The 26,291-nt window shown below is 41.2% G+C and overlaps 1 protein-coding gene across 1 annotated transcript; it reads left to right on the top strand.

The window, feature by feature from the left end:
- Positions 1–2,668: 2,668 nt before the first annotated feature.
- On the top strand, positions 2,669–18,446 carry LOC128968002 (pancreatic lipase-related protein 2-like). The gene is made up of 12 exons (XM_054382321.1): positions 2,669–2,717; positions 4,262–4,416; positions 6,544–6,669; positions 7,733–7,867; positions 8,265–8,373; positions 9,310–9,429; positions 9,520–9,642; positions 11,439–11,554; positions 12,814–12,943; positions 14,944–15,055; positions 17,332–17,494; positions 18,366–18,446. Exons 1-12 carry the CDS (start codon positions 2,669–2,671, stop codon positions 18,444–18,446), a joined length of 1,419 nt encoding a protein of 472 aa, XP_054238296.1.
- The last annotated feature ends 7,845 nt before the right edge of the window (positions 18,447–26,291 follow it).

Raw genomic sequence — 26,291 nt, 5'->3', positions numbered from 1 at the left:
AGTCTCCCTTTTCTGTACATCTTTGGCTTAGGAGGTGCCAACAGCCACCCAATACACTTAAAGGGTTTAGCATTAAAATCTTGTGATGTGAGTTTCATGTTTGTGTCTACACAGGATCATAGAATCAGTCAGGGTTGGAAGGGACCACAAGGATCATCTAGTTCCAACCCCCCTGCCATGGGCAGGGACACCTGGTTGGGAAAAAAAATAAAAACAACATACATAGGAACAAAGATTTCCAGGAAAGCCTGATCAAAAAGGTTACCATAATAGTATGACAACAATATAGTAGTGTGTGAAAAGACGTTGTTATCAACACACTAAAAAAAACCTAAAATTACTGCAATTAATACAATTTAATTATGAAGAGTCATGGCAAATGGATGTGGTGACAAGCTGCCCAAGGAGCTATTCTCCACTGTTTAAAAGCATTTCTGTCATCTTTTCAAATTCAGGTAATTCATCCCCTAGCAAAATTATAGATGAGAGAGCTACAAGAGGAACAAATAACAGATGACAGACTGAGCAATTTCGGGTTTTTTATCACTTTTAATCTTCTTTGTTCCTTTTTTTCCAAGGTTTTTTTCCAAGCTTAAACCTTGCAAACACATGGGCTAACTCATCTCCACCAGCCTTGTGTGTGCCTCAATGCTGTAATGGTAGACTTAAGTATCAAACACAAATCTGAAAATGTTGCTTGAGATTGAAAATTAGGCAAGGCAGGGATCAGCTGCAGGAGGGATGGCTTTGCTATGAGAATTCTGACCTAGGGCTCCAAAACTGGGCTTCTCCTACAGCCTTCTGCTGTGATAGATCACTTGAACCCCAGCTCAGCGTCACAGAGAGATGAGGAACAGGATGAGGGGCAGGAGCCTTCCTCCTGATCCTGAAAGTATGTGTGTTCAGTGTTCACATCACACTTACTGGCACTTATTTTCAGCTTTAAAAATAATTAGTGATGGACAGCAATAACAGCCTGTTTAAAACTTTGAATTAGGCAGGTGGAGTCACGCAGCAACTGGTCTGACCTGGTTCCTGTTATCTCAGCCTAGGTATGCTGAAACAAAGAGATCACTTTTGGCACTAGCCAGCAAAGTCCCAGATGTGGCTGGGAAGCCAAGTGTTGTGGAGCTGCAGTGGGGTGAGTGTCCCTCTGCTCTGTGCCCTTGGAGGGCAGGAGAAGTGCTGTCCTGCTTTGTCCCAGGCACCTTGAAGGGCTTCTATACGAGGCTTGCCACAACCAACTGAGAAGTGAACCCAAAGAGCTTGCTCTGAGCTTTGCCAAGGTAAAATGGGATATACATTGGAGTTGGACTTGAAATAAGATGCATCTGTGATAAGATGTGGGGGGGGTATTTGGTGAGTGGCTGGATGAGAGCAGGTGGAAGCAAGACATGCTTGAACCTGCAGTGGGTTTCACAGGGATGAACTCTTTGCTTCTAACAGCATACTATAGAGCCATGAGGATGATTAGGGGACTTGAGCATCTCCCCTATGAAGAGAGGCTGAGAGCCCTGGGGCTGCTCAGTTTGGAGAAGAGAAGACTGAGAGGGGATCTGATCAATGTCTATCAATATCTGAGGGGTGGGTGTCAAGTGGAGGGGGCCAGGCTCTTTTGGCTAGTGCACAGTGATAAGACAAGGAACAATGAGTTCAGACTTGAACATAGAAGATTTCAGCTCAACATGAGGAGAAACTTTACAGTGAGGGTGACAGAGCCCTGGAACAGGCTTCCCAGGGGGGGTTGTTGAATCTCCTTTTCTGGAGACTTTCAAACCCCACCTGGATGCATTCTTGTGTGGACTACCCTAAGTGATCCTGCTCTGGTAGCAGGGGGGTTGGACCTGATGATCTCTTGAGGTCCCTTCCAACCTCTGATATACTTCAATACTGTGATTCTGTGATAGATTTCAGGGGACTGAGAAAGGGTAGGTCAGGAAAGAGTTGCAGGTCTCTGTCTGTGCAGGACTCATTGGAGGATCAGGGTTTGATATTAGAGTTTCCTAAGCATGATCTTCTTTTCTTTAAAGATAAGTTACTACTTAGAAGGCTTTCCCCACTTCACCTGGAAGTAAATGACTTATTCCATTTACTCCAATGCTTACGTATCAGCTGGTGACTAAGTGATCAAGCAGATCAGGGCTTATAAGGGTACACAGGAGACAATAATGATCAAAATGAGTTTTCAATACTATCTACATGACTTAGAAAAGTTTGAAGATGAGCAGATGAAGTTTGCTCCTGGAATCTTTTGAATACAATCACTGAATAGCAGTTCTATGAGTAACTTTCCTATTAAAACTAAAGAAACTTCACTCTGTAAAAAGAAGTTGCTGCAAATCCTTTAGGAATTTCCTTTGCTTGCCCATAAATTGCAGCTCTAAAGAAAAAAAAAGTCTTGTTTGTCAAGGTGGGGAAGATAATCTTTAAGAGATACTTAGAGGATATCCTGCATATGCAAAATATCCATGGCAAACTGAATACCAAAGGTGGGGTTTTTTTTAATATCTTATTTTTAAGAAACTGTTGATTCTTTTGGATTCAACTCATTAAATGCCTGGACTATTCCTTTGGTCACTATGACTTTTTTGTCTGTTTGTTATTGTGGGTCAAGGAATTCCAGATTCCATTTTTAATTATATTTGAACTGTGTTCTTCTTTGCTTTAGATGGTTGCAATATGGATCACTGCTCTTTTTCTTCTGGATGCAGCCAGGGGTAAGACACATAGCCAATAAAGCCTAAAAAGAGTTGTTGGGTGCAGCTTACACCAGAATATCTATATTTAGTAAAAAGGATGTGCTTTGGAACAGATTTAATGTACTACTCCCATTAGGAACACTGAGTCATGTCATGTCTTTCCCATGTATAACCTGTTACTTTCTAATTGTGTAAAGGTATTGCAGCTAGCAAAGAGAATGGTAATTAGAAAGGTATTGGTGTTAAAATTAGAATCATAGAATGGTCTGGGCTGGAAGGAACCTCCAAAGCTCATTCAGTCCAACCCCCTCTGCAGTCAGAAGGGGCATCCTCAACTAGATCAGGTTGCCCAGAGCCCTGTCAAGCCTCACCTTGAATATCTCCAGGGATGGGGCCCCATCTGTCAGAACAGTTTCCCCCCTCTCCAACATTTATGGTAGCTATAACACTTGTAATGCCAGCCTTGGTGCTTACTCTTCACAGAGCTCTGCAGAGAACAAGAAAATATTCCTGTTCCTGAACATCTCTTTACTGATAGGAAAGAATAGTTCAAGGAATGGGCACACAGAAAGAGCCAAGAGGAACAAAAGACGTAGTCCAAAAGTTCACTGGCATCAGAGACTGTGAAAATGACTGGGTTGGTTGTGGAATCTCTAGCTGCAGATTTGAAACCTTCAAATCTTCTCTTTCTATAGAGATATTACTAGAGTTTATCACTCTACCCCTGCATTTCATACAGAGTAATGAAGTCACAGTCTGATGTGGTATGAATCTGTCACCTCTTACTAGCTAATAAGAGTTTCTCATGGTTTTCAGTATCCTTTTAGCAGCAATAAAAAGTATTTGAGATTTCACAACTGTTGTGCTATAATAGTGGTTAAGGATGACATTTAGTGGCAACACCCATATGTCATATTTGCATCATTACTGCATTAAAGCCACCATAGAAATTGGGAAACTCTACTCCTTTGGGCACAGACCACACTTCCCAAAGCTGTGCTTTGCTCAAAGCTTCCACTCAGCTTCCACTTCATTGCTTCCACTAAAATCTTATTGTGATGAAAAAAAATATAAAGGTGTTTAATGTGGAGCAACCAGAGGTATCCAGTTTAATGTTTTCATTTGGTTTTACTCCTTCCTGAATTGTTGCACAACAAAATTCACAATTTAGATAATTCCTGGAGCGTTAGGATTAATCTGAGGGTCTGCTCTGTGCTGGCAGCAAAAGCTGGCTTGTTCTCTAGATCCACAAAGGACCAAGATACTGTGGCCTTTTTCTGCCAGCTGTGCTAACATCATGTTTAACCAAAGATCCTGCATCCTCCTGAGTTCACCAGGCTGAGCTCTATGCTACATTTGCAGCAAGAATCAGTCTTGAAGCTCAAGCCACTTCTATATGCACAAGGCTCAGCTGAGCCCCTTAAGGAAAAATGAGCCCAGTGCCAGCCTAATCTGAGTCAGGCTACCTTCTGCTTCCCTGGCATAAACACTCTCCTGCCAGCTTCTGGCAGCCTAACCTGCTACATTTCCAGAACACTGACATTTTTCTTTGTGCACCTCAGGAAGGGAAGTTTGCTACAAAAGGCTTGGATGCTTTACAGACAAACCCCCTTGGTCTGGGATCCCACAGAGACAACTGGCAGGCTTGCCCCACTCTCCAGAGGATGTGAACACCAATTTCTTTCTTTATACTAGAGACAACATCATGAAATATCAAGTAAGAAACTGCTTTGGTTTTGAATACTGATAGTATTTAACACACATTCAACAAATTACATGGACATTTTCTTTTCTACCATATTTTTTTTCTCCTAAGTCTCCAGTAGAAGTCACAATTCTGCATTACACATGAACATCATAATTTTCTTTCACCTTTTCTCTTTTTCCTCATTTCAGCTTTCTGACAAGCCAGGTATGTTTAAAACTTATAATTTGCAGCCTCCTAAGACAAGTAGTCTGAGATGTTTTGGATACATTTTATACACTTCTCTACAGACAGCTAATGCCCCAAATTTAGTTTCAGGTTTAGCATTATAAAGCCAGAAGTAAGGAAGGCAGTACAAAAGGAAAGTTCAATTTTGGTTCCTGTGTGTCTCCAGATTAAAAACATATTTCAGGCCCATACAAACAACTCAAGGACATCATTCACACCCATGATTGCCAGGTCCTCTGAACTACATATGGCTGGTCTCAGAGGCTCTGCTTATGTGGTGGCCAACAGTAAGCCCCAAGAGAAGATAGATGGTTAAGGGTGAAGATCAGAAGAGAAATGTCCAAGTTCACCAAGGAGAGAAAGGAAAATGGAACAAAGAAATTAAAGGAAAACTTTGAAAACAGGAGACTAAAGAAAAAAAAATGGAGAGAATTAAATCATATGTGGAAAAATAAGAAAAGAAAAAGGATAATTAAATGGGGGTAAAAGCCCTCAAATATTAAAAAATTTTTGGAAGTCTGGGATGGAGGGAAAAAAGGAGACTTGGTAAAATATACCATGGAGAGAGCTTGGAGGTTTGTCTTACAGGGAGCTGAACCAGGTTATCCTCAAGAAGACACATCAGGTACAGAAGTGTAGAGACAGTAGTTTGAAGTTGTATGGAAGAAAAAAGAAGTAAAAATGTGAGGTAATCTACAACATCTGCAAACCAGTGACAGTGAGAGGAACTGGACTATGACAGAGCAATAAATGGGAGTAGTTAAAAGAACCCTGCAGGATTGTTTAGGACAGATCAAATGAGAAGGTACTGAAAGATGCCAGCAGTCTCTCAGCCTTTTCCTCCAAAGATCAGCAAGTACTGGGGAAACTCACAGCAGGATGTTCAAGGGGTTGGAAGTGATTCACCCACAGCACCAAGCAGTTTTGTGGAACTATAGATTAGTCTGGTGAAAGAAAAGAAGGTGAAGATCATCAGACAGCATTAATTTTACCTGCACAAAGAGCAAGAAAAAGGAAGCAAATGAAAATGAGGGACTGAGGGGTGGTGAAATTTATTGCTCTTGCTGGCTTACATTAAAAAAATCATGATAGGTGATTTCAACTTTTTTTTATATATATAAATGACTGTCACAAACAGTGGAGATGTTTAATGATTTCTCATTAAACAAGCTTTTTCTGACCTCACAACCAAACTTCTGTGATTTGAGATTTTAACATTAATCGGCCTTTCAGTGAATCTGAGCTGTCTGCTAATTAGTGCATAAGATCCTCTTTCAAACTTCTGAAACCAGAACAAAACATGAGAGACAAGTTTTAAAACAACTTAGCATTCAGAATGTCTTTAAATGGAAAGAAAACCTTTCTTGTCAATAAATCCCCAAATCCCTGCTACTTCTGATGAGCTTCCTCATAAAATATAAATAAGCTTAGAGATGAAGCACCTTGTCTTCAAACTATAATGAAAGAAAGACAGGTAGAGATTCCAACTCAGATGTATTATACCTTGCAGAAGGTCACAGAATCATAGAATCAGTCAGGGTTGGAAGGGACCACAGGGATCATCTAGTTCCAACCCCCCTGCCATGGGCAGGGACACCTCACACTAACACACAAAGATGCTGTCTTTGTATTCCTAGAGCAGGTTTGATAAAAATCTTGCATTTACATGGCATGTTGTATCTCAAAGCATTGTGCAGAGGATGCCAGTATCCTTAGATCAATCAACTAGAGGCAAATGAATAATTTTAGAGGCAATTAATTGATATCTCCCAGCAAGGCAGTTTACAAACGAGGAGCAAGACCCATCTCTTCTGAGCCCAGAACTATACCTTCTGGCCTATATCAAAATGTATACTGGAGTGGAGCAGTCACATCCTTGTGTTGTTTGTTGGTTGGTTTTTCTTGACACAGAAAATTTCTGCTACCAATCCTGCAACTATCAAAGCTTCCCATTTCCGACCACACAGGAGAACTCACTTCCTTATACACGGCCACCTGGCGGGAGCAGACCTCCCCTGGATAACAAATATGTGCAAGGTATGGTATCACTGCTGCCTGGCAGTCACTTTACTTGTGTTTCAAAGTGCAAATATCCCCATCACTCAATTAACTGGCTGAAAATTCCCTCATAAAATGTACACCTTTATCCTCTTGTTAATTCAGGGAATATCTGGGGCTTGGGGGGGGGAACCCTCAGAATGAAGCTGAGTTCCACACAGCTCTGAGTTTAGTGCACTTCAGCCTTCTGCTAAGTGCCTTTTTCCTGCATTCACCTCCACAAGGGAAACTATAACTAACTGATTTTTCAATTCCTTGCCCATAATAAAGAGAGAAAAAAGAGTCACTTTTCTCACCTCAGCAAAAGGTCAAAAATAAACCTTTCAGTCTCAGCAAGGCATTTGATCTGAAAAAAACGAAATGCTTTGCTCAGCAGATTGGTTTCATTTCATTTAGGTACATTTCAAAAATGGAATTGTCTCAGAATGAAACATCTGAATTTTCCACTGCAAGAAGTGTATGAAATAGATACCTTGGTTAAACTCTGAGGCTGAAAAATTCAAGCACACAAACACAAATTTGTGAAGCCTTTTAGACAACTCAGGAATATAAATTTTCAAGAATAAATCTTGGACAATAAAAAAGAAGTCACACCATCTGCTTTTTTTAACCATCAGGAGAAGCTGATACATTCCCTGGAAGTGTTTAAAAAAAAAAAAAAAAGACTGGATGTGGCATTTAGTGTCATGGTTTAGCTGATTGGATGGTGTTGGGTAATAGGTTGGACTTGATGATCTCAAAAGTCTTTTCCAACCTGGTTAATTCGGTGATTCTGTGATGACTTCAGCCAACCAAGGCACCTGGAATGGGAAACAGAACTGAAGCAAAGCTTCCTTGCTTTGCACAGTATCCAAATCACTGCCTCCACTCTGCCTCCTTGTGTTGATTTTTCAGTATTAGTAGGAAGTAATAGACTAAAGATGTGTCTGTACCAGTCTGAAAGTGAGTCCCCCAGCTACAGCAAACCAAAATACTGTTTGCATATACCCTGCTACCATTGTAATTGATGCCTGTTTGCTTCTGTTTTCATGTTTTCCACCAGTTCATGTTGCACACTGAAGATGTGAACTGCATTTTGACTGACTGGAGAGGGGGCTCCAGTGGTTTGTACACCGATGCGGTTAACAACGTTCGCATTGTAGGGGCTGAGTTGGTGTATCTGGTGAACCTTCTTGAGGTAAGAGTGTCTGTGGAGCAGGAAAGATGGTGCACAGGCTGTATGGTAAAGGCTGTGTTCAGGGTGGCACCTTTAGGTTTGATGCAAGAGAGTCAGGAAGTACAGAGGTACTCAATAATGCTGCTGAAAATGCCACTAAAAGTTTCCAATCACCTACAAATGGAAATATCTGCTTCAGTGCTGGGCCACAGATAAGATGTCCCTAAATGCTTACAGACAATAGGTTCTGGAAGCTTTGCTTATGATGGGCTTCTTACTGTCTTACCAAGACACTCCTGCCCTCCATCACCCACTGCTCTGGACACGTCAGGACACACCCTGAGGCCAAGATGTAGTGCCACGGGCTTGTATTCCCTGCTTCACACACTTGTTTTTCCCTCTCCATACAACTCCACAGAAAGACTATGGCTACTCTCCTGACAACATTCATTTCATTGGCCACAGTCTTGGAGCACATGCTGCAGGAGAGGCAGGGAGGAGGAAACCTGGCATTGGAAGGATTACAGGTATTTCAGCTGATAAAGTTTTACATTTTCATGTAACTTAAAAGAACTGTGGAATCACTGCTGCAACTCATTGTCATACTGGGGTTTTAAAGCCCACTCTAATGTGACTTTTCAGCCATCCAAAAAAATTGAAAATCTGAAATGAAAAATTAAATCCCCTATACCTATGTCAGGATGTCATATACCCTAGTATGTCAGGATGAGACAATAAATAGCCACAGACACCCTGGAAAGGAAGAAAGCTTTTAGCTGCACAGCTACAGAGAGGCACAGCATCATGACACACACACGTCACTATTTTCTAAGGCTCACTGTCTTCTGCTTTCCTTTCTCCTTCAGGTCTTCTCTCTGTGCAGACACTGCTTTGACTCAGCTCTGTACACAGCAAGCAGTCACATAAGCAGTTCAGGGAAGTGAAGAATGGAACTATGTTGCTTTCATCCCAAAGAGAGCTTACTGGCACTGAAGTGAAGGGGTAAACAGTTTCAAGCAAAATCTTTTGGAAACAAAACTAGATTTCTTGACCAAATAAAAGTTCTCAAATTTACATGCTCAGAGTAGCATATCAAGTGATCCTTCCTTGGCAGGGGGGTTGGACCTGATGATCTCTTGAGGTCTCTTCCAACCTCTAATATACTGTGATACTGTGGTATTTCTCATTAACATGCAGAAAAACAAAACCCCAACCAAACCAAACCAACCACCACCAAAAAACCCCACAACACCAAAAGCCTATTCTTATAACATTGCTCCCCAAAAATAAGGGAAGCACCTAGCAGCATGTTACTGTGTTGCAATGCCTCCATCCACCTTTCTTTTGTTTTACTGGCTGTGGACCACAAAATTAAATGTAATGGCATATAGTGCACACACACTGTTGATGATGACACACACATAGCATTATTTGCTCAATGAGATGTCTCTCCATCCCCTTAGGTTTGGATCCAGCTGGGCCCCTATTCCAGTATGCTCCCACAACAGTGAGGCTGGATCCTTCAGATGCAAAATTTGTTGATATAATTCATACTCATGCTGGTCATCTTTTCTTTGATTTTGGTAAGTTTTCACACAAAGGCTGACACCAACACAGAGGGCTGACCACGGTACAACTGAGAGTGAGCAAGCTCAATTCGTTGTGCATTTCAGCACCAGGGATTCTTCAGACCTGTGGCCATCTGGATTTTTACCCAAATGGTGGGAAGAAAATGCCAGGATGCAGGCAGCTTCGTGTGCCTCCTGCAAATCGGAGTATCAATGACCTTATGAGAGGTAAATGTATTTTAAAGAAATGATACCACCTTACAAGCCACAGTTAGAAATAAAGACTAGGCCAAGGAAAAAACCTTTTAAATGTATGCATTATTTATATAGCTTAGTTTGGAATAGGGAGAGAATGTTTGAAATCGGAAGATTTAAAGCTGCTTGTGAAATACCCTCCAATTTTCTTTTATACTAACCAAGGCAAAATCCAGGTGGAAACTTGAGTTAAAGCCTGCAGAATTGTTCATCACAACCTCAGTAAAAGCCTGCAGAATTGTTCATCACAACCTCAGTAAAAGCCTGCAGAATTGTTCATCACAACCTCAGTAAAAGCCTGCAGAATTGTTCATCACAACCTTAGTAAAAGCCTGCAACTGTGCTGACAAACTAACCTCAGTGGGAATTCCACACATAAAAGACTGGAAAAAAATTCATTTAAGGATAATATAAAAATGAGTATTTTAAAATCTGAGCTTCCCTTCTCCCTAAAAAGACACCAGTCCCAGAGTTACCAGGGTTAGACATACTCATTCATGTCATCAGCAGCTTTAGTGTCTTCAAAGGGAATAGCACAAGGTTAAAATACAGCAGACAATAAAAGGACTACTCTGTGTTCATGTTCTTCAAAGAAAGCTGGGCAGTTAATCAGAATTACCCTGGGATCCAGTACAATATATCCCCAAAATCCTGACTTCTGATCCTAATCTACAGAAATGAGAAGCTCTGCTACTCACAGCTAAACTTTTGGAAATCCTTACCATCAGTTGAGTAAATTGCTTTCAGAAATGCTCTGTCTTCAAATTGGTTGGAGAACTTAGTAACAAAGAGGACCTAAAGCTGACTGTGCACAAAGTCAGTTGGAACCAAAACACTTTCCAACTGAACTGCATAAGAATGCTTGCATTTTCAGGAAAAAAAGAAAAAAAAGTTTAAATAGTCTCCAGAGACATTGCACAAGGCTGTTTGCAATATTTTGAGGTGGAAAACCTCAGGTCTGTTGAACACAAATATATGGAGTTGGATTTTCATGAATCTCCTGTTCATAGAGACATCTTTAACTCCTGCCTCTTGGTCAAACCTTACTTTGTGCATTCCTCTTCTGTTTGATATTTACATTTATGTAATGCTTTTATGCATGAAGTGCTTTAAAAATGCTATTTAGTTACCTTTTTCTACAGGTTTGGATGAAGTAGGAAGAAGAGCATTATGTTCCCTTTACATAGGTGTTAAGTGAATTTGGCACTAGTACTAAGCAAGCCAATAGTAAGAGCTAAGATTTTTAAAGCTATAAGCACAGACCAACTTTAATCAGATTTAAAGAAGGAATTATAAAGGAAACATACACAGAAAGGCTTCATGATGCAGATTATTTACAAGAAAAACAGACAAAAATACTTTCCAGAGTGGGTTTAGTGTGGTTTTTTTTTTCCCTCTTTGTGTAAAAACAATGCTCTCATGCTACAGTAAAAGCAGTTAAATACACATAACAGCATGGAAGGCTGCACAAGGTCCACCTTGGTGCATCTCCACCTTTGTTAACTTCATCATGAGCACAGGGACACACAGATTAGAACCTAGCTCCTCCCAACAGTAAAAATAGATGTAGACATCAATACACTTCTTACCATTAAACCAAGTAATTTACATGTTAAATATTGCTTAAGTATTAATATTTTTTTAATCTGAGGCATAACAAAGGCTTTTAAGGAAAACAAAACAAAACAAAACAAAACAAACCCATAAGGGTTACTTTGTCATGGCCTTAATGTATAGCTTTAATCTTTTTCACCTGGGGTTTTTTCCAGAGTATAGATCTATTGGATGTGGACACAAAAGAAGTCTCCGGTATTATGCTGAGAGTATTCTCAATCCAAATGGATTTGCTGGGTATCAGTGTGAAACATACCAAGCTTTTGTATTGGTAAGTACCAGGGACACATTTTACTGACAGCTTTGTAGCCCTGCTCTTCTTCCCTTAATTCATTGAATCAGAGAATCTTAGAATCATTCAGGTTGGAGAAAAACCCTGGGATCATCAAGCCCAACCATTGATCCTCCTCTGCGAAGTTCTCCTCTAAACCATATCCCCAAGCACCACAACTAAACAACCTTTGAACACATCCAGGGATGGTGACTCAACCACCTCCCTGGGCAGCCTGTTCCAATGTCTGACCACTCTTTCTGTGAAAAATTTTTTCCTAGTGTCCAGACTAAACCTACCCTGTTGCAGTCTGTGGCCATTCTCTCTTATTCTGTGGCTAATTACCTGTGAGAAAAGACAAGCAGCAACCTCTCTGCAACATCCTTTCAGGTAGTTGTAGAGAGCAATGAGGTCGCCCCTTAGCCTCCTTCAAACTAACCATCCCCAGCTCCTTCAGTTGTTCTTCATAAGATCTATTCTCCAGGCCCTTCCCCAGCTTCATTACCCTCCTCTGCACTGGCTCCAGCATCTCCACATCTTTCTTGTATTGAGATACCCCAAAACTGGATGCAATACTGAAGGTGTGGCCTCACCAGTGCCAAGTACAGGAGGAAAATCGTCTCCCTACTCCTGGGAAGGTGATTCCTTGGGCAACTTCTGTAGTCTGGATCATGGGACCCAGGTGGCACCATGCAGACCTGTGTCCCATGATCTAGAGTGGTGGTGGTAGTATTTTGTTGGTTTGGTTTTAGTAGGTGTCAAGGTCTTCATCTGAATCTTTGATCTAAATAGGTAGATAAATTTCACTAAGGTTCTGCATGAAAATAAAGTTTCAAAAGCAGGCAGAATACATCTCAAAGTGAGACCCCAAGATTCTGTATTCCTAAACTCCTATATTTTTACTATATGAGTGATATATCCAGCCAGACCTCCAGCAAATTACCCACCCTATTAGCAGACAACCTTTCAATGGACCCTATGAAAGATTGTTACATTACCTGTATTTTACCGACCAGGTAGCAAGGCACAATGTGTTAAGGTGGTCTCTGCAAGGAATTTGACCAGATTTTCAACCTGAAAAAAAACTGATTGACCATCTCAGCTCCCTTCCTCACTACACTAATACACACTTGAAGACATGATATGAACACAAGGAATGACTTTTTCATAAAAAAGCTAGGAAAAATGTGAAGTACTCCTTGAAGAAGTGGGCCAGAAACAGATAACTTCTCATAACGCACATTGCTATTTTCCTCCAGGGAGACTGCTTCCCATGTCCAAAGGAAGGATGCCCGCTGATGGGTCATTATGCTGATCAGTTTTCACATAAAACTGAGAAAGAACAGCAAAAGGTTTATTTAAACACAGGGGCCTCCCCTCCATATGCTCGTAAGTGCTTGTTTTGTGTGGTGAATGCTAAAGTGGCAATGAACTTATGTGTGGACAAACACCTTGCCCTTCTACAGAGAGCTGCTGGAGTCAGTGGGTGGCACTCACAGCAAGAACTAGTTTCAGGTGTGTTAAGAACATGCAGTACCAGAACTACTTGGGGAAAGATGAGATAATTACAGAAACAGATCAACTCATGGTAACCTCTGAGTTAGAAATCCTGCTAAAATGTTGTTAATTAGATGATGGCTTCAAAAATTCTATAAAGCTGGAAGTGGAGGGAATGCTATGCTGAAAGTGGAAAATTTCGAATGAAGAAAGTTACCTTTGTTCTTGTGGACATGATATATAAAACTGGATCGTTTTGGGATGTTTTTGCAAAGCTCATCAAGTCAAAATGGGTGGGGGTGATAAGAAATACAGCTTTAATTGTGATTAATGTAGCAGCAGCCACAGAACCAAGAAGTAAGAAAAGTCATAACCTGTAATTCGTTACAGGCAATGAACTGCAAGGGCAGTAAATGAGAGAGAGCCTCTGAGGTCCTTATTCATTCAGCACTAAAATAAAGCAGCAAAAAGAAACCCCTAAATAATCTTATATCTTGTCTCCCTAAGAGCAAAAAGTACCAAAAAATAATTAAACAATTAAAATAATCTTATATGTTGTCTCCCTAAGAGCAAAAAGTACCCAAAAAAAAAGATTAAAATAAGCTTATATCTTATCGCCCTAAGAGCAAAAAAAAAAAAAAAAAAACCAAAATAATTAATTTGAGTAGAAAGCCCAAATTAAAACCAGTGCAAAAAACAAACAAACAAAACATTCCCAAACCTGGTTGCTTAAAATCAATATGTGCTCATCCTGGTTTTAAGGCACTGCAAGGTCTTAAATCACAGAGAAGTCTTCCAGAGAGAAGTCCACAGAGAAGTCTACACAGTCTGGAAAACACACCCCAGAAAAACGTAATCTTTTGTATTTCATTCCCAGAATCCCTGCATCCCCATGAAACTGGATGCGGAGTTAGTTTCCTTCTCTTTTCCCCCTCCTTTTGGTTCTCCGGAGGGAGTCCTTATCTGGTAACAAGGGGGAGTAAATCTGTTTATAGCCTGCAGAGACCTGACTAATTCCTGCACAATTTTGGCCTGTTTAGGCCTCATAAAAGGGAAGCAATGGGGAGGAGAAAAGAAGCACTGGGGCTTGTGGTTTAGTCTGGTTGGGGGCAGGTTTTTGGAAGGTTTTCACGTACTCTGTATATGCATTAGTTGGTAAGGATTCATGGATTCTGTATTTTCTATATATTTTTGAATATAAATCTGTATTTCTCTCCAATTCCAGGAGAGTGTTTTATTTTACCCTTATGGGGGAGTAAAATTATATCTGTTTACTCTCCTGGGGGAGCAACATTTTACTCCACTCTTTAAACTCCACTTTTTAAACAAAGACAGTGCTGTTGTATCCAAGCCCCTGCTTCTGCCTTAGAAAGACTTGTGGGGTGACAGGATCTCATGACAGCTGTTGAGCTGTGCACAACTATAAGAGAAACCCTAACCAGATGGTACATTGGGCTCACCCTGGGAAAGCAATGAGTTTTGTTTAACAACAGCACAGCACTTCAGTGAACCCCACTTCATAGCTGAGAGTTAACATGCTACCCATGAGATGTCCCAAACTACTAGCAAGTGTAAGGAATTACAAAATTAGAATTGATGCCAAGTGGAAAAGCAAAGTACAGCACTGGACACAATAAATGAGATACTCAGCACCATAGTCAGTAGGTCAGCAAATACTAGATCTGTAATTTAGACCACTGACAACAAAGGTAATATGACCAGAACGATGCAGAATTAACATTTGCCTTAATAAAGAGTGAGATTTGATTTGCTTGCTAGCACACTTCTGCAATCCTTTCCTCTCCCTGAAAGGCATTGAAAGATGTGAGAAGCTCTACCATTAAGAAAGAAATCTCTCTACAACCATAATCTGTTTCATTTTGCTTTCAAAGGCTGGCGAAAGGAAATACATGTCAGAGTGTCTGCAGAGGAAACCATGAAGGGAAACATAGACATAGCCTTGACTGGAACTAATGGGATCAGGAAAAAATATACCATTGACAAGTAAGCTTAACATGACTGTTGAAAAAAATGCCTCTATCATATCTACCGTACTGAATTAACAGACAGCTGCTTTTACCTGTCTCATCTCATTCTGTGATCTGTGATTTACACTGGCAATCAAAGTGGCTGCTAGGTGGTTGAAGATCCTCATGATACAGATTGTGCTCAAAATCTGCTTGCTGGTCTCTCTCCTGTTCTGTATTTTATTTTATTTTATTTTATGGGAATAATGGTTAGCATAGCAAAGTGGGCAAGGGCAAAGACTCAACCACCATTTGGGGACAGGAAGCACTTCCTCACAGAAAGGGGAATCAGACATTGGAATGGGCTGCCCGGGGAGGTGGTGGAGTCACCATCCCTGGAGGTGTTTAAGGAAAGATTGGATGTGGCACTTAGAGACATGGTCTGGTCAATGTGGTGGTGTTAGGTCATAAGCTGGACTTGATGATCTCAGAGGTCTATTCCAGCCTCAATAATTCTGTGATCTTCTCTGAGAATACAAAGAGCTTCATGCTGTATGGTTATTTAATCATTCCCTCTTCCAGGAAATACACGAGTAAGAAAGTTGAAGCTTGCTTATGAACTGTTCTGGAGCCTGGGACTCCTGGCCAGTCAGCCTGGCTTTTTCCAGTAAATCTGAATTTAAAATTCATAGGTTTGTCCAGAGCACAGTTTAAATATTAAAGGCCAGGCTCCACTGTCCCTGTTATTGGGCTGGACCAGGAGGACTTTTGGTTACAAATACACAACTGCAATGTTACACCTGCAGGTAATTTCTATGTAATGTGCATCCCATTATAATTAACACTGATACCACAGAAGGCATGAATGTAAACTATAATTTTCTTCATGGTTCAGAGCAAGCAGAAACACTCATAAAACTTTTTTGACTTGGACTTGCTTGAAGAGAGATCTTTTTCCAGACATCTAGAATAAACTCCATGGCAAAACAAAGGCTGGGGGAACTAATCTAGTATTTTCATCCTGAAAGGCACAAAAATTTAAACACCTAAGTCATTTGTATACTTCTGTATATCTCTCTGAGTAGGTACCACCAGGACTTTCAATTGTATATAGACTCATAGAATCGTCATAGAATGGTCTGTGTTGGAAGGGACTTCCAAAAGTCATCCAGTCCAACCCCCTCTGCAGTCAGCAGGGACATCCTCAACTAGATCAGGTTGCCCAGAGCCCTGTTGAGCCTCACCTTGAATATCTCCAGGCATGGGGCCCAAACCACCTTCCCAGCCAACCTGTTCCACTGTTCCACTACCCTAATAGTAAAGAACCTGTTCCTAACATCCAATCTAAATCTACTCTTCTCCACTTTGAAGCCATTGCTTGATTCTATTACTGCAGGCCTTTGTAAACAGTCTCTCTCTCCATCCTTCTTGTAGCCCTCTTCAGGTACTGCCAGGCTGCTGTTAGGTCTCCCCAAGCCTGCTCTTCTTCAGGCTGAACAACCCCAGCTCCCTCAGCCTGTCCCCATAGCAGACGTGCTCCAAACCCTCTGGCATCTACACCATAGGCTTCATCCAAAAGGGGTGGGGAAAAAAAAAGTGACATTTAGTCCTCAGAGCTACCTCCAAAAAGCTTATTCAGCATCAGCCATTCTGGGGAGCACCCAGCACCACCCCAACAGTTTCAGGAAAGACAAAAAAACAGCACTACTGATTTGGAGGAATAAATCAGTACAAACTTCAATGAAACAATCCCTTCTAATTCTTACCAAAAAATGGTTACCTGAGAAGTGTGAGAGATAAATAACTATAACTACAATACTTTTGGAGGGCTTTTTAACATTTTCTTAAGTTAACCCTGTCACAACATTTGTCAAAAAAATCTTTGATCCATTTTATCTATGAAAAACAAAGTCCAAAGACTTCATGAAGGAGTTTGTTGATTGGCTTGAACGGTTAGTCAGCAGAGAAGACAGAATTTGATGTTTCTGGACCTTGTGATGTGATCCTCTGCTACTGCTAAGCTGAAAGCTTTTGATCTGTGTAAGCCCTTCTGCATTCCCTAAGGAACATATTCTCCAAGAGCACTTTCTAAGGTAAAATTTTGTCTAACATAACTGATTGGTAATTCTTGGGGGGAAAAAAAAAAGGCAAGAAAATGCTAACAACAGTACCCAAAATTTCAACTCTCTTAGCACCCCACAACTCATCTCCTTTTCTGCCTAAACTGCAGCAAAATTCCACCCCCCGACCCCCCCACCCCCCCCCATTTGTAAACAACACAGAACACCACATCTGTGCTTTTCTTTTTGGCAGAGGAACTTTCAAACCAGGCAACACATACTTAAACTACATTGACACAGAAATTCCTGGGAACATTTCAAAAGTTGAGTTTCTCTGGAAAAAGCATCGAGGTCACACAGACAGAGGCTGCATGGGAGCTGAAGAAGTCACAATAATATCAGGGGAGAATGGAAATGTGTGAGTACACATCTAATGGTGTTCAAGTTCCATGGGTCTGGGGTGGGGAAAAACCCCAAACAAACATTACAAACAGAAAAAGGGGAAACACCTCAATATGGTATCACTACCCTTACAGCAAGGGGGTTTAAGTACTGAAACTAAAAGCCTAATCTGAATTTCGTAGCAGTACCTGAGAGTTTGGCTGGCTAACAGATTCTCCAACCAGGTCAGCACTGCAGCCAAGCTTCCCCAAAGAACAGAGAGATGTTGAGTCTGAAATTTTGGGGGGGGGGGGGGGGGGCTAAGTCCTGCACTTGTAAGAAAGATGCAAGTTTTTATCCTAAAATGTGTCTGCATCTTCATTAACATGTAGTACAACACAGAAGAAACAAATCTGCACAGAGCAACAGCACACTTAGGTTACAGGGAACTTTAGGCTGAATCCAACCTGATCCCATGGACCAGGCACTCACTGGCATCTGCAGTACATTAGGTACACTGCTGGAGCACACCTCTTGCTTTAGTTTTAACTAAAATGAATCCATCTGATATGTTCTGACACCACTCCTGTGTGGTAAGTGGGGAAAATGCAGTGTTTTCCTTTGAAAGCACACTCCTGCTTGAAGTTAAAATGCTAACAGAGTCTGAGCATAAAGGCAAGCATGTCTTAAAATTCAATAATTAGTCATTAAGCAGTAATTCTTTAAAAAAAAAAAATAATTTGCTAACGTGCACTTTACGTTCTCAGTCTGCTAGGACTCCTGTTTCTCAGTCTATTAAAAATTCAGGCTTTGTGAAATAAGAATGTGATTTATATTGATTATCTTGGGCTGCTGCTCAAAAAGCGACCCATTGTGCTGAAAAATATTTTCTTCCTCCCTCCCCAGGTCTGTGTTCTGTGGCTGTGGAACCGTGCAGCCAAGCACGTGGCAAGCCCTGGCACTCTGCTGAGGCTCAGCGAGGAATGACGTGGTTACCTGCTATGACAACTCTAACCACACAAAAGGACATTGTCTGGAAGAGGATATGTCTTCATTTACCTGATTCAGCAGTGGGATTGGACTAGATGATCTGCAGAGGTCCCTTCCAACCCTCACCATTCTGTGATTCTGACTCAGTCAACAGCAAAACGTTAGCAAAGCTCCTTCAATAAATCACAACAATTTTCCCAGGCCTTTAGGTTTTTACTTGCCCACTGTGGTCTAAGACAGACAGCAAATTTTTCAGTCCAATGGGAGGTTTATCATTTGGGAACAGAAATCCTGTGTGTGAATCACATTGGGTGACTGTTCTGTCCCAACCTCACAACCAGCTCTTCCAGAATACCTCCCATGAGGTTTGCCAGCCGGTGGTAATGAGATGAGTTACACAAGGCTGAACGTGAGGGATGAACAGGTGTGTTTCAAATTATGCAGCAGTCATTTTGAGATGTCAGAATCCAGTCACCTCCTATGAAGTTTGCCAGAGGAGCTTACTTAGGAGGTTTGCAGCAAAGTTGACAGATCAGCTGTCTACCTCCTCAGACCTCCTGCTTCAGCATGCTTACCACCACTACTCATTCCGGTTAGGATCAGACACCATCCCGAACTGGGAACTCATCCTCCTCTAATCCTTTAGGGAAATTCCTTAGGCAAGATACGCTTCTTGTGTAAGTAGGGACTCCTCTCTTCTGCACTCCCCTGGAGAAGTACAAAACAATCCCTCCACACAGCTGGGAAACACCTACAGCTAGTGATTACCCCATCTTTAATATCCTTCACAAATCAGGCATAGCTCTCTGCCCCAGGCTGGCATAAATAAAGGATGCTAAGGGAGAGAAAAAAAGATTTGTTTTCCCTTTCTTACAGTCAGAAACTAAAGCAGAAGAAATGTAAACATTGGAGTCACAGAAAAGTGTGCAGCAGAGGCAGGCACTGGACTGGGTCACAGGATCTAATGACTTGATGCAGCAGTATGGACAATGCAATGTGGGCCATGGCTTCTTGCAAGAAGGAACCAATGTCCCATTGAACTCAGGGCTCCTATAAAACCCATCCTCTCCTGACTCCATACTTGGCTTCTCCACTTTTGCCATTCTAAAAATTAATTTGATGTTTTTATGAACAATAAATGAAGCTCTTACTTTCAAGCCCTCTCGATTTCAACAGCATTTTGACAAAACACGACAGCTTATATGGGCTGATAAACTGTGCTGTAAAGGTGGTCCAGCTGATTGGCCCACTTAAAAATATACGTTTTTCTCACCCAATCATTTCAGCTAAAAATAAAATACTGTATTAATTTCTTTCCCTTGTATTGCCCTGCTTTGCCTTTTTTTTTTTGGTCATATTCTGTTTCCTGAGTGATTTTTCATTGTTTGGTATAGCGAACACCAACACTGCACTTCTTTGTTAAAACATCTATAGGCAGAGCTAAAGAAATTTACTTTTATGAGGTACAGGTGAAAAAAGCCCTAAACACTGACAGCAGTTGTTTGTTGCTGGTAGCAATTAGTCTTCCTCCTGTTTTGCCTGCATTTGAAGTTGTTGCTTGTATGACATGTTTGGATACAATCACTTTGTGTTATGGCACCAGTCCAAAAAACGCAAGGGCTTGATATTTCACAAGACAATCTGCCCTTGACAAAGACTGGAATAGGTAATTCTTTCATATTTTCACAGCAAGATAAGTCACCTTTTTTGAACCACTGAAATTGCAGCTTTAAAATGTCAAGTGAGATGCACATTTGATGTGTTTGTCATGTTGAAAGGTAGCACTTTTTAAATCAGATGTGCTTCATTTGTCTGGGGCTTGTAAGGACATATTACAATTTGCATTCAGTCTTCTGCATTATTGAAATATTCTGTAAGACCATAAGTGTTTCAGAAATACAATACAAATTTCATTTCATACTCCTTAAGCATTTGTTCACTATGAAAATTCTGCTGAAGGTAAATTACTAATGAAGCCATTAGAAAGCAATTCAGCCTCAGTCACATTTCTCTCTCATGACACTCTTTTGGCAGTGGGGTGTGGTAAAATATACACACACAAAAACAAACCTCTTAAGTCTCTTAGAGAAGAAGTGAAGAGTGACAGTAGGTAATAACTCTATGCTCCACTCATATCATCTATATTTACTTTGTATGAAATATTAGAGATACCATTTTCAGAGAAAAAAAAAAAAATCACAGAATCACAGAATGTTAGGGGTTGGAAGGGACCTCAAAAGTTTATTGCGTCCAACCCCCCTGCCACAGCAGGATCACCTAGAGTAGGTCACACAGGAAAAAAGCATGCTTGTCATAAAGTATGCAGATATGCTAATCAGGAAACAAGGACCATTTTGGTCAAAGTTTCCCATAAACAGGACTAAAATTCTCTTTTGCATAGCACAACACAACGTCTTCTTCCCCAAAAGCATCACGTATCAAAACGGCCCTTGTAAATATTTGCCAGCCCAAAACCAAAAGCAGGAGAATAATTAAAATTCATTCAATAGAACTGACAGACCAAGACCTCCATGTTCAGCTTATGCAGTTATTTCTCATCCCACTTTTGATCCATTTTACTTCTGTGACTTTTCAGATTTTTTTTTTCTTGCTACCCTAGAATATATCAATAAAATCCTTGTAATTGAATCATCAATTTGCAGGAATCACAGAAATATTGAGGTTGGAAAAGACCCTCAGGATCACCAAGTCCAGCCGATAACCCTACTCTACTCTACACAGTTCACCCCTAAACCATATCCCCAAGAACCACATCCAAACGACCTTTAAACACCATCCAGGGTTGGCAACTCAACCACCTCCCTGGGCAGCTCATTCCAATGCCTGACCACTCTTGCTGGGAAAAAGTTTTTCCTAATGTCCAGTCTTTCAAGTCCTTTTGGTCTTTCACCTGTGTTAGAGGTGAAGCTTGACAAGGCTTTTGTACAGAAGGCCTCCCCAGTGCCTTCATTCTACCTTCAGGATGATCTCCTTTCTGGTTGTGCCATTTTATAGCCCTGACTGTATCATTTGTAAGCATCTTTGCTTACAGAAACTCCATCATTTTCTCCAGGTAAAAATACATCAGGTTGGGGGTTTTTTTTCTCTTCTCTAGATAATCTGTGTTTCACAAGTTCCCACATGTTTTTGTTTTTGGTTTAATCAGGATTTGCTTCTCTCTTTGGGCTTCTGTTTCCCTAAGAAAAATGAATTCTTTTCTGGATAGTTGTATTTCTGTAATTTTTTCTGACTTTTCCCTGTACATCTAATTTAGGTTGGAGGTTTTATCTTATCACCAGAAGTGAGTGAACGATTACAGTGAATCAATGCCTGCAAAACACACATGCTGAAGGTACTTTTTGTAGAGCCAAAATCTGGTTTTAATATTTTTCAGCCCAGAGTTATGTCATGTCAGTTACCAACCCACCTGTAAGGTCACATTGCTCAGGAACAAGTCTATTTTCCCAGCTAACACTCTTGCAGGGGTATTGCCTCACTCCCTTCTCTTGCATTTCCTCCTGGATATTTTTATAGCAAAATTATTTACCTGCAGTTCCCCCACTCTCTTCCTTCAGTGCACATTACTATTTTTTTTTCCTACATGAGACTCCAATCTGTTATATGGAAGGTAAGATGAAATCTTTGGGATGTGAGGAGGGTATTCTGTGTAACCCCCAGCTCTAACAGTTATGTTTGGCAGGCTTCTAGGACAGAAGTAAAAAATTTAAATCTTTGTTCATTCCCAACATTTATTTGAGTTATTCTTCCAAAACCAGAGCTGCTTGGGGTTAGGGTGACTACTGGGAGGATAAAAAATTGCTCACTGACCTATCAGCAAATCTATCCACATAAGCCCTCTGCAAAACTTGTGGCTTTTGTATTCTTTTGCATCTCCAGGGACTTCGTAGTTTCAAATAGTCTCTAAGCTGCTTGAAGTAATTCTGCTTCCAATAAATAGTAAGCAGAAGTTGACAGCATGCATAAATCCATTTTTTATGGCATATTTCCAAGATAAAACAGAGTCAAGAATCTGTTCTTTCCCTTCAGTTACCAAAGAGCTAAAAACTTCCGGAAAGGACATGCATCACCAGCAGCCCTCACGCAAACAGAGCACACCTACGTTGCTGTGCTGTACAAAAACACACCTCTCCTCCCAGCCACCACAAGCTCAGATGGGGCAACTGTCTTGCAACACCAGAAACATAAGCAATATGTGAAAATACAGGCTGGCACTGGTGTCAGCCACCTTTTCATCCCATTATTTGTCCTTTCCCTCCTCCCCCCTAGAAAAGCTTGGAGAAGCCCAGAGTCCAAGCTGGCAAGCTTGGTTCCAAGAATCATGGAATCACAGAAATATTCAGGTTGGGAAAGACCCTCAGGATCACCAAGTCCAACCCAGAGCCCTACTCTACAAAGTTCACCCCCTAAACCATATCCTTAGGTATCACATCCAAACCACCTTTAAACACAGCCAGGGATGGTGACTCAGCCACCTCCCTGGGCAGCTCATTCCAATGCCTGACCACTCTTTACATGAAATTTTTTTTTCCTAATGTCCAGTCCAAACCTACCCAGTCCTAGCTTGAGGCCATTCCCTCTTCTTCTATCACTTATTACCTGTGAGAAGAGACCAGCACCAGCCTCTCCACAGTGTCCTTTCAGGTAGCTGTAGAGAGCAGCTGAGGTCTCCCCTCAGCCTCCTCTTTTCCAAACTAACCAGCTCCTTCAGTCCCTCTTCATAAGATTTATTCTCCAGGCCCTTCCCCAGTTTCCTTGCCCTCCTCTGCACTGGCTCCAGCACCTCCACATCTCTCTTGTATTGAGGTGCCCAAAACTGGACCCAATACTCAAGATGTGACCTCACCAGAGCTGAGGACAAGGGGATACTCATCTGTATCCAAGCTTGTCAGAGCCATTCTTACATCAGTCTAAACATGAAAGACTTATATTTGCCTTTCAACCTCCAAGGAAAATCTACAGTTATTCCTTTATTTCACTGGCACCTTCCAAGTAGGTGTACCAGTCTAGCATTAACAGGAGATCAAGCACTGAGAATAATGGAGTTCATCCACTTCCCTTTCTTTCTGCCCATTACTTGTAAAGAAAGCCTGGCTGTCCCTACTGGCTCTCTCTCTTTCTTCACTTACTTTCACCACCTGCTCTAGACTTCTCTCCTACTGCTGTTTCCTTTAAATGATACCATGCTCCCTACGTCTCCACCTCACAAAATCAGAAGTTAACATTATTTTTGCTTGATTTAATGACTTAAATAGCAGGCAGCCTGTATTACAGGAGGTCATACTTATCATCTCCAAAATATTCCTTTTACTGCTCTTGTATGATGCTGGAAAGATACACTAACACAAATTGGGTTTGTCTCTGATGTAAGATTTGTTCACTTGGCCAGAATGAACACATTAGAGTTAAACTGTAGAAATATCACAAGTGTCTTTTATTCATGGCCCTGCCACTCAGAGACTAAAGGCAAGATTCTCCAAGGTGGTGAGTGGTCTTTGTCTACACCTACTAGAAATTCTCTAGGGAATACACAAAGCTTCTTCTAGATGACCTCCATCCAAGCTAAGGAATTCATAAATCGTCTTCAATCTAAAATTGCAGTGAGAGAGAAAAATGCTGCTTTTATAATTTTATTCACTTGTCTTTCTGTGAAAGCCTTGGTAATTCCTGCAGTGCTGCACTTGAAATATGGCTGCTGAGATTCCTTTGGAGAACATGATTCTCAGTGAGTGTTTTGATCCTGTGTTTCCTACCTATGTGAAGGCCACTACTATCATTCTGCATGCATTGGTGTCCTTAATAATTCTTAGGCTGGCATTAATAAAACCATCTGGCTTGTGCTCACTTGCTTATTGTCAGAAGCAACTGCAAAACCCCAGCCTTTTCTTACTCACCATAAAAATCTACTGCGCTCCTCCAAGACACACAGCCAGACCTGGAAGAACTGACCATTCCTAAAAGAAATCAGACCTCAACATGTACTAGAAATTCTTTTCACTGTAAATTCCTACTTGTCATACCAACCTACATTAATTTTATTTGCTCTACTGTGTAGTCCCTCTGAAACACACAGACAGTGAAAGTCTGCGTTGAAAATGTATACAGCCCCCCTGCATCAACCAGTTTGCCACTTAGAAATGTATATAGCAGATCAGTAAACGAACTAAGGAAGTTGGTAAACTTCTGTTCTTGCCAAATACAACTTTCAGCTGATGTGGACATTTGTCACATTTACAAGTGTGCACTTCTGGTTTGGTTTGTAACTGTACTGCTGGGTGGGACTTGGTGGCACTGCTTCAGCACTCACACACAAAGAACCTACCCCATGGAAACTATAGCCAAATATTTGAGCATATCCAGCAATCCTGATCCCCTAAAAGCATTTCAAAGGGTCCTGATTTTCAGCAATTTCAAATATTTCATGATGAATAGTGATGCCAGTTTCACTGGCTGCTTTCCATTTAGCTTACATGCCAATATTTTGACAAATGGGGCACATGACATTCCTTGTCTCTTTCCTGTGGCTTCCCAGCCTCATCATTCCTCCCTGGACTTAGGAGCTATATTGTTCTGAGGAGATACAGGTCTCAAAACTCCTGCCAAATTTCCATCTTCCAATCAATGAATATAGACTAAGGCTGTAGATAATTTATTAGCTAGATCTCTTCTGTCTTATCTGGAATTGCATACATCTTCAGTGTAAGCAGCAATTCAATAGGAGATCCAGACACTGACTAGCCACTGCTTTTTTCAGATTCCTCTGAGACTTCTTTCAAATGTTTGTCATCATATGTGGCACTGGCTTGCACCAATTTACAAGCAGGAGCCAGTCTCAGATCCAAACATTCATGTAGGTGCCATGTGCTACAAGGAGTGACAGCCACTCTTGGGCTTGGTGTTTTTACAATAGCTGCAGGCTGAGTGCTATATCCACAACTCAACACATGGAAAAAAAACCAAAACATATTTTTGGTGGTTTTTTTTCTGAAATTATACCTTCTCAGGTAATACACATCTCTCAAGACCACAAATCAGCATCTTGAATGAACTGAAAATTTAAGTCAAGTTACTTCCTGCCCTTAGGCACTTGAATCACTCCTTGCACAAGAATGACAGCTGCTCTTACACAGTTGCCTGAACAGATGATTATGACAGCCCTCATCCTGTAGATAGTGACTTGAGATCTCACCCAGGAGCTGAAAGACCTAGGTTGTGACATAGTTGTGACCCACAACCTCCACACCACAAAAAGAGAACCTGGAACTTACATGATGGGCAAGTCACAAACAGGTTTTAGAGGAAACAAACACACAAATCTGTATTGTGATTATTATCATCCTATCCTTCTCCTCCTGCTACACTTTTGAATGAAAGTGGCTGTGCTTTCTCTGCTCTCAGTGGATCACAATACTGTCAGCTGGATGCCAGCTGGAGCACCTCTCCTATGGAGACAGACTGAAAGAGTTGGGATTATTCAGTCTGGAGAAGAGAAGACTCAGAGGAGACCTTACTGTGGCCTTCCAGTATGTGAAAGGGACCTACAAGAAAGCTGGGGAGGGACTTTTTATGGTTTCAGGTAGTGATAGGACTAGGGAGAATGGAAAAAAAATAGAAATGGGTACACTCAGATTGGATGCTAGGAAGAAGTTCTTCACCATGAGGGTGGTGAGACACTGGAACAGGTAGTGTGAGGTGTCCCTGCCCATGGCAGGGGGGCTGGAACTAGATGATCCTTGAGGCCCCTTCCAACTCTAACAATTGTATGACTCTATGATATTTAGAGCATGCCAACCAGTGAGAGAGCTTGATACAGAGACATCTAAT

The sequence above is a fragment of the Indicator indicator genome, chromosome 7 (genome assembly GCF_027791375.1).
Source record: "Indicator indicator isolate 239-I01 chromosome 7, UM_Iind_1.1, whole genome shotgun sequence".
NCBI classification, from domain to species: domain Eukaryota; kingdom Metazoa; phylum Chordata; class Aves; order Piciformes; family Indicatoridae; genus Indicator; species Indicator indicator.
Note: the sequence above shows the minus strand (reverse complement) of the source record. Positions and strands in the feature narration are given on the sequence as shown.

Coding starts and splice junctions, on each gene's coding strand:
- LOC128968002 (XM_054382321.1), top strand. CDS start 2,669: ATGGTTGCAATATGGATCACTGCTCTTTTTCTTCTGGATGCAGCCAGG. Junction 4,417..6,543: donor ACAACATCATGAAATATCAA/GTAAGAAACTGC, acceptor TTCTTGACACAG/AAAATTTCTGCTACCAATCC. Junction 8,374..9,309: donor TGGCATTGGAAGGATTACAG/GTATTTCAGCTG, acceptor CCATCCCCTTAG/GTTTGGATCCAGCTGGGCCC.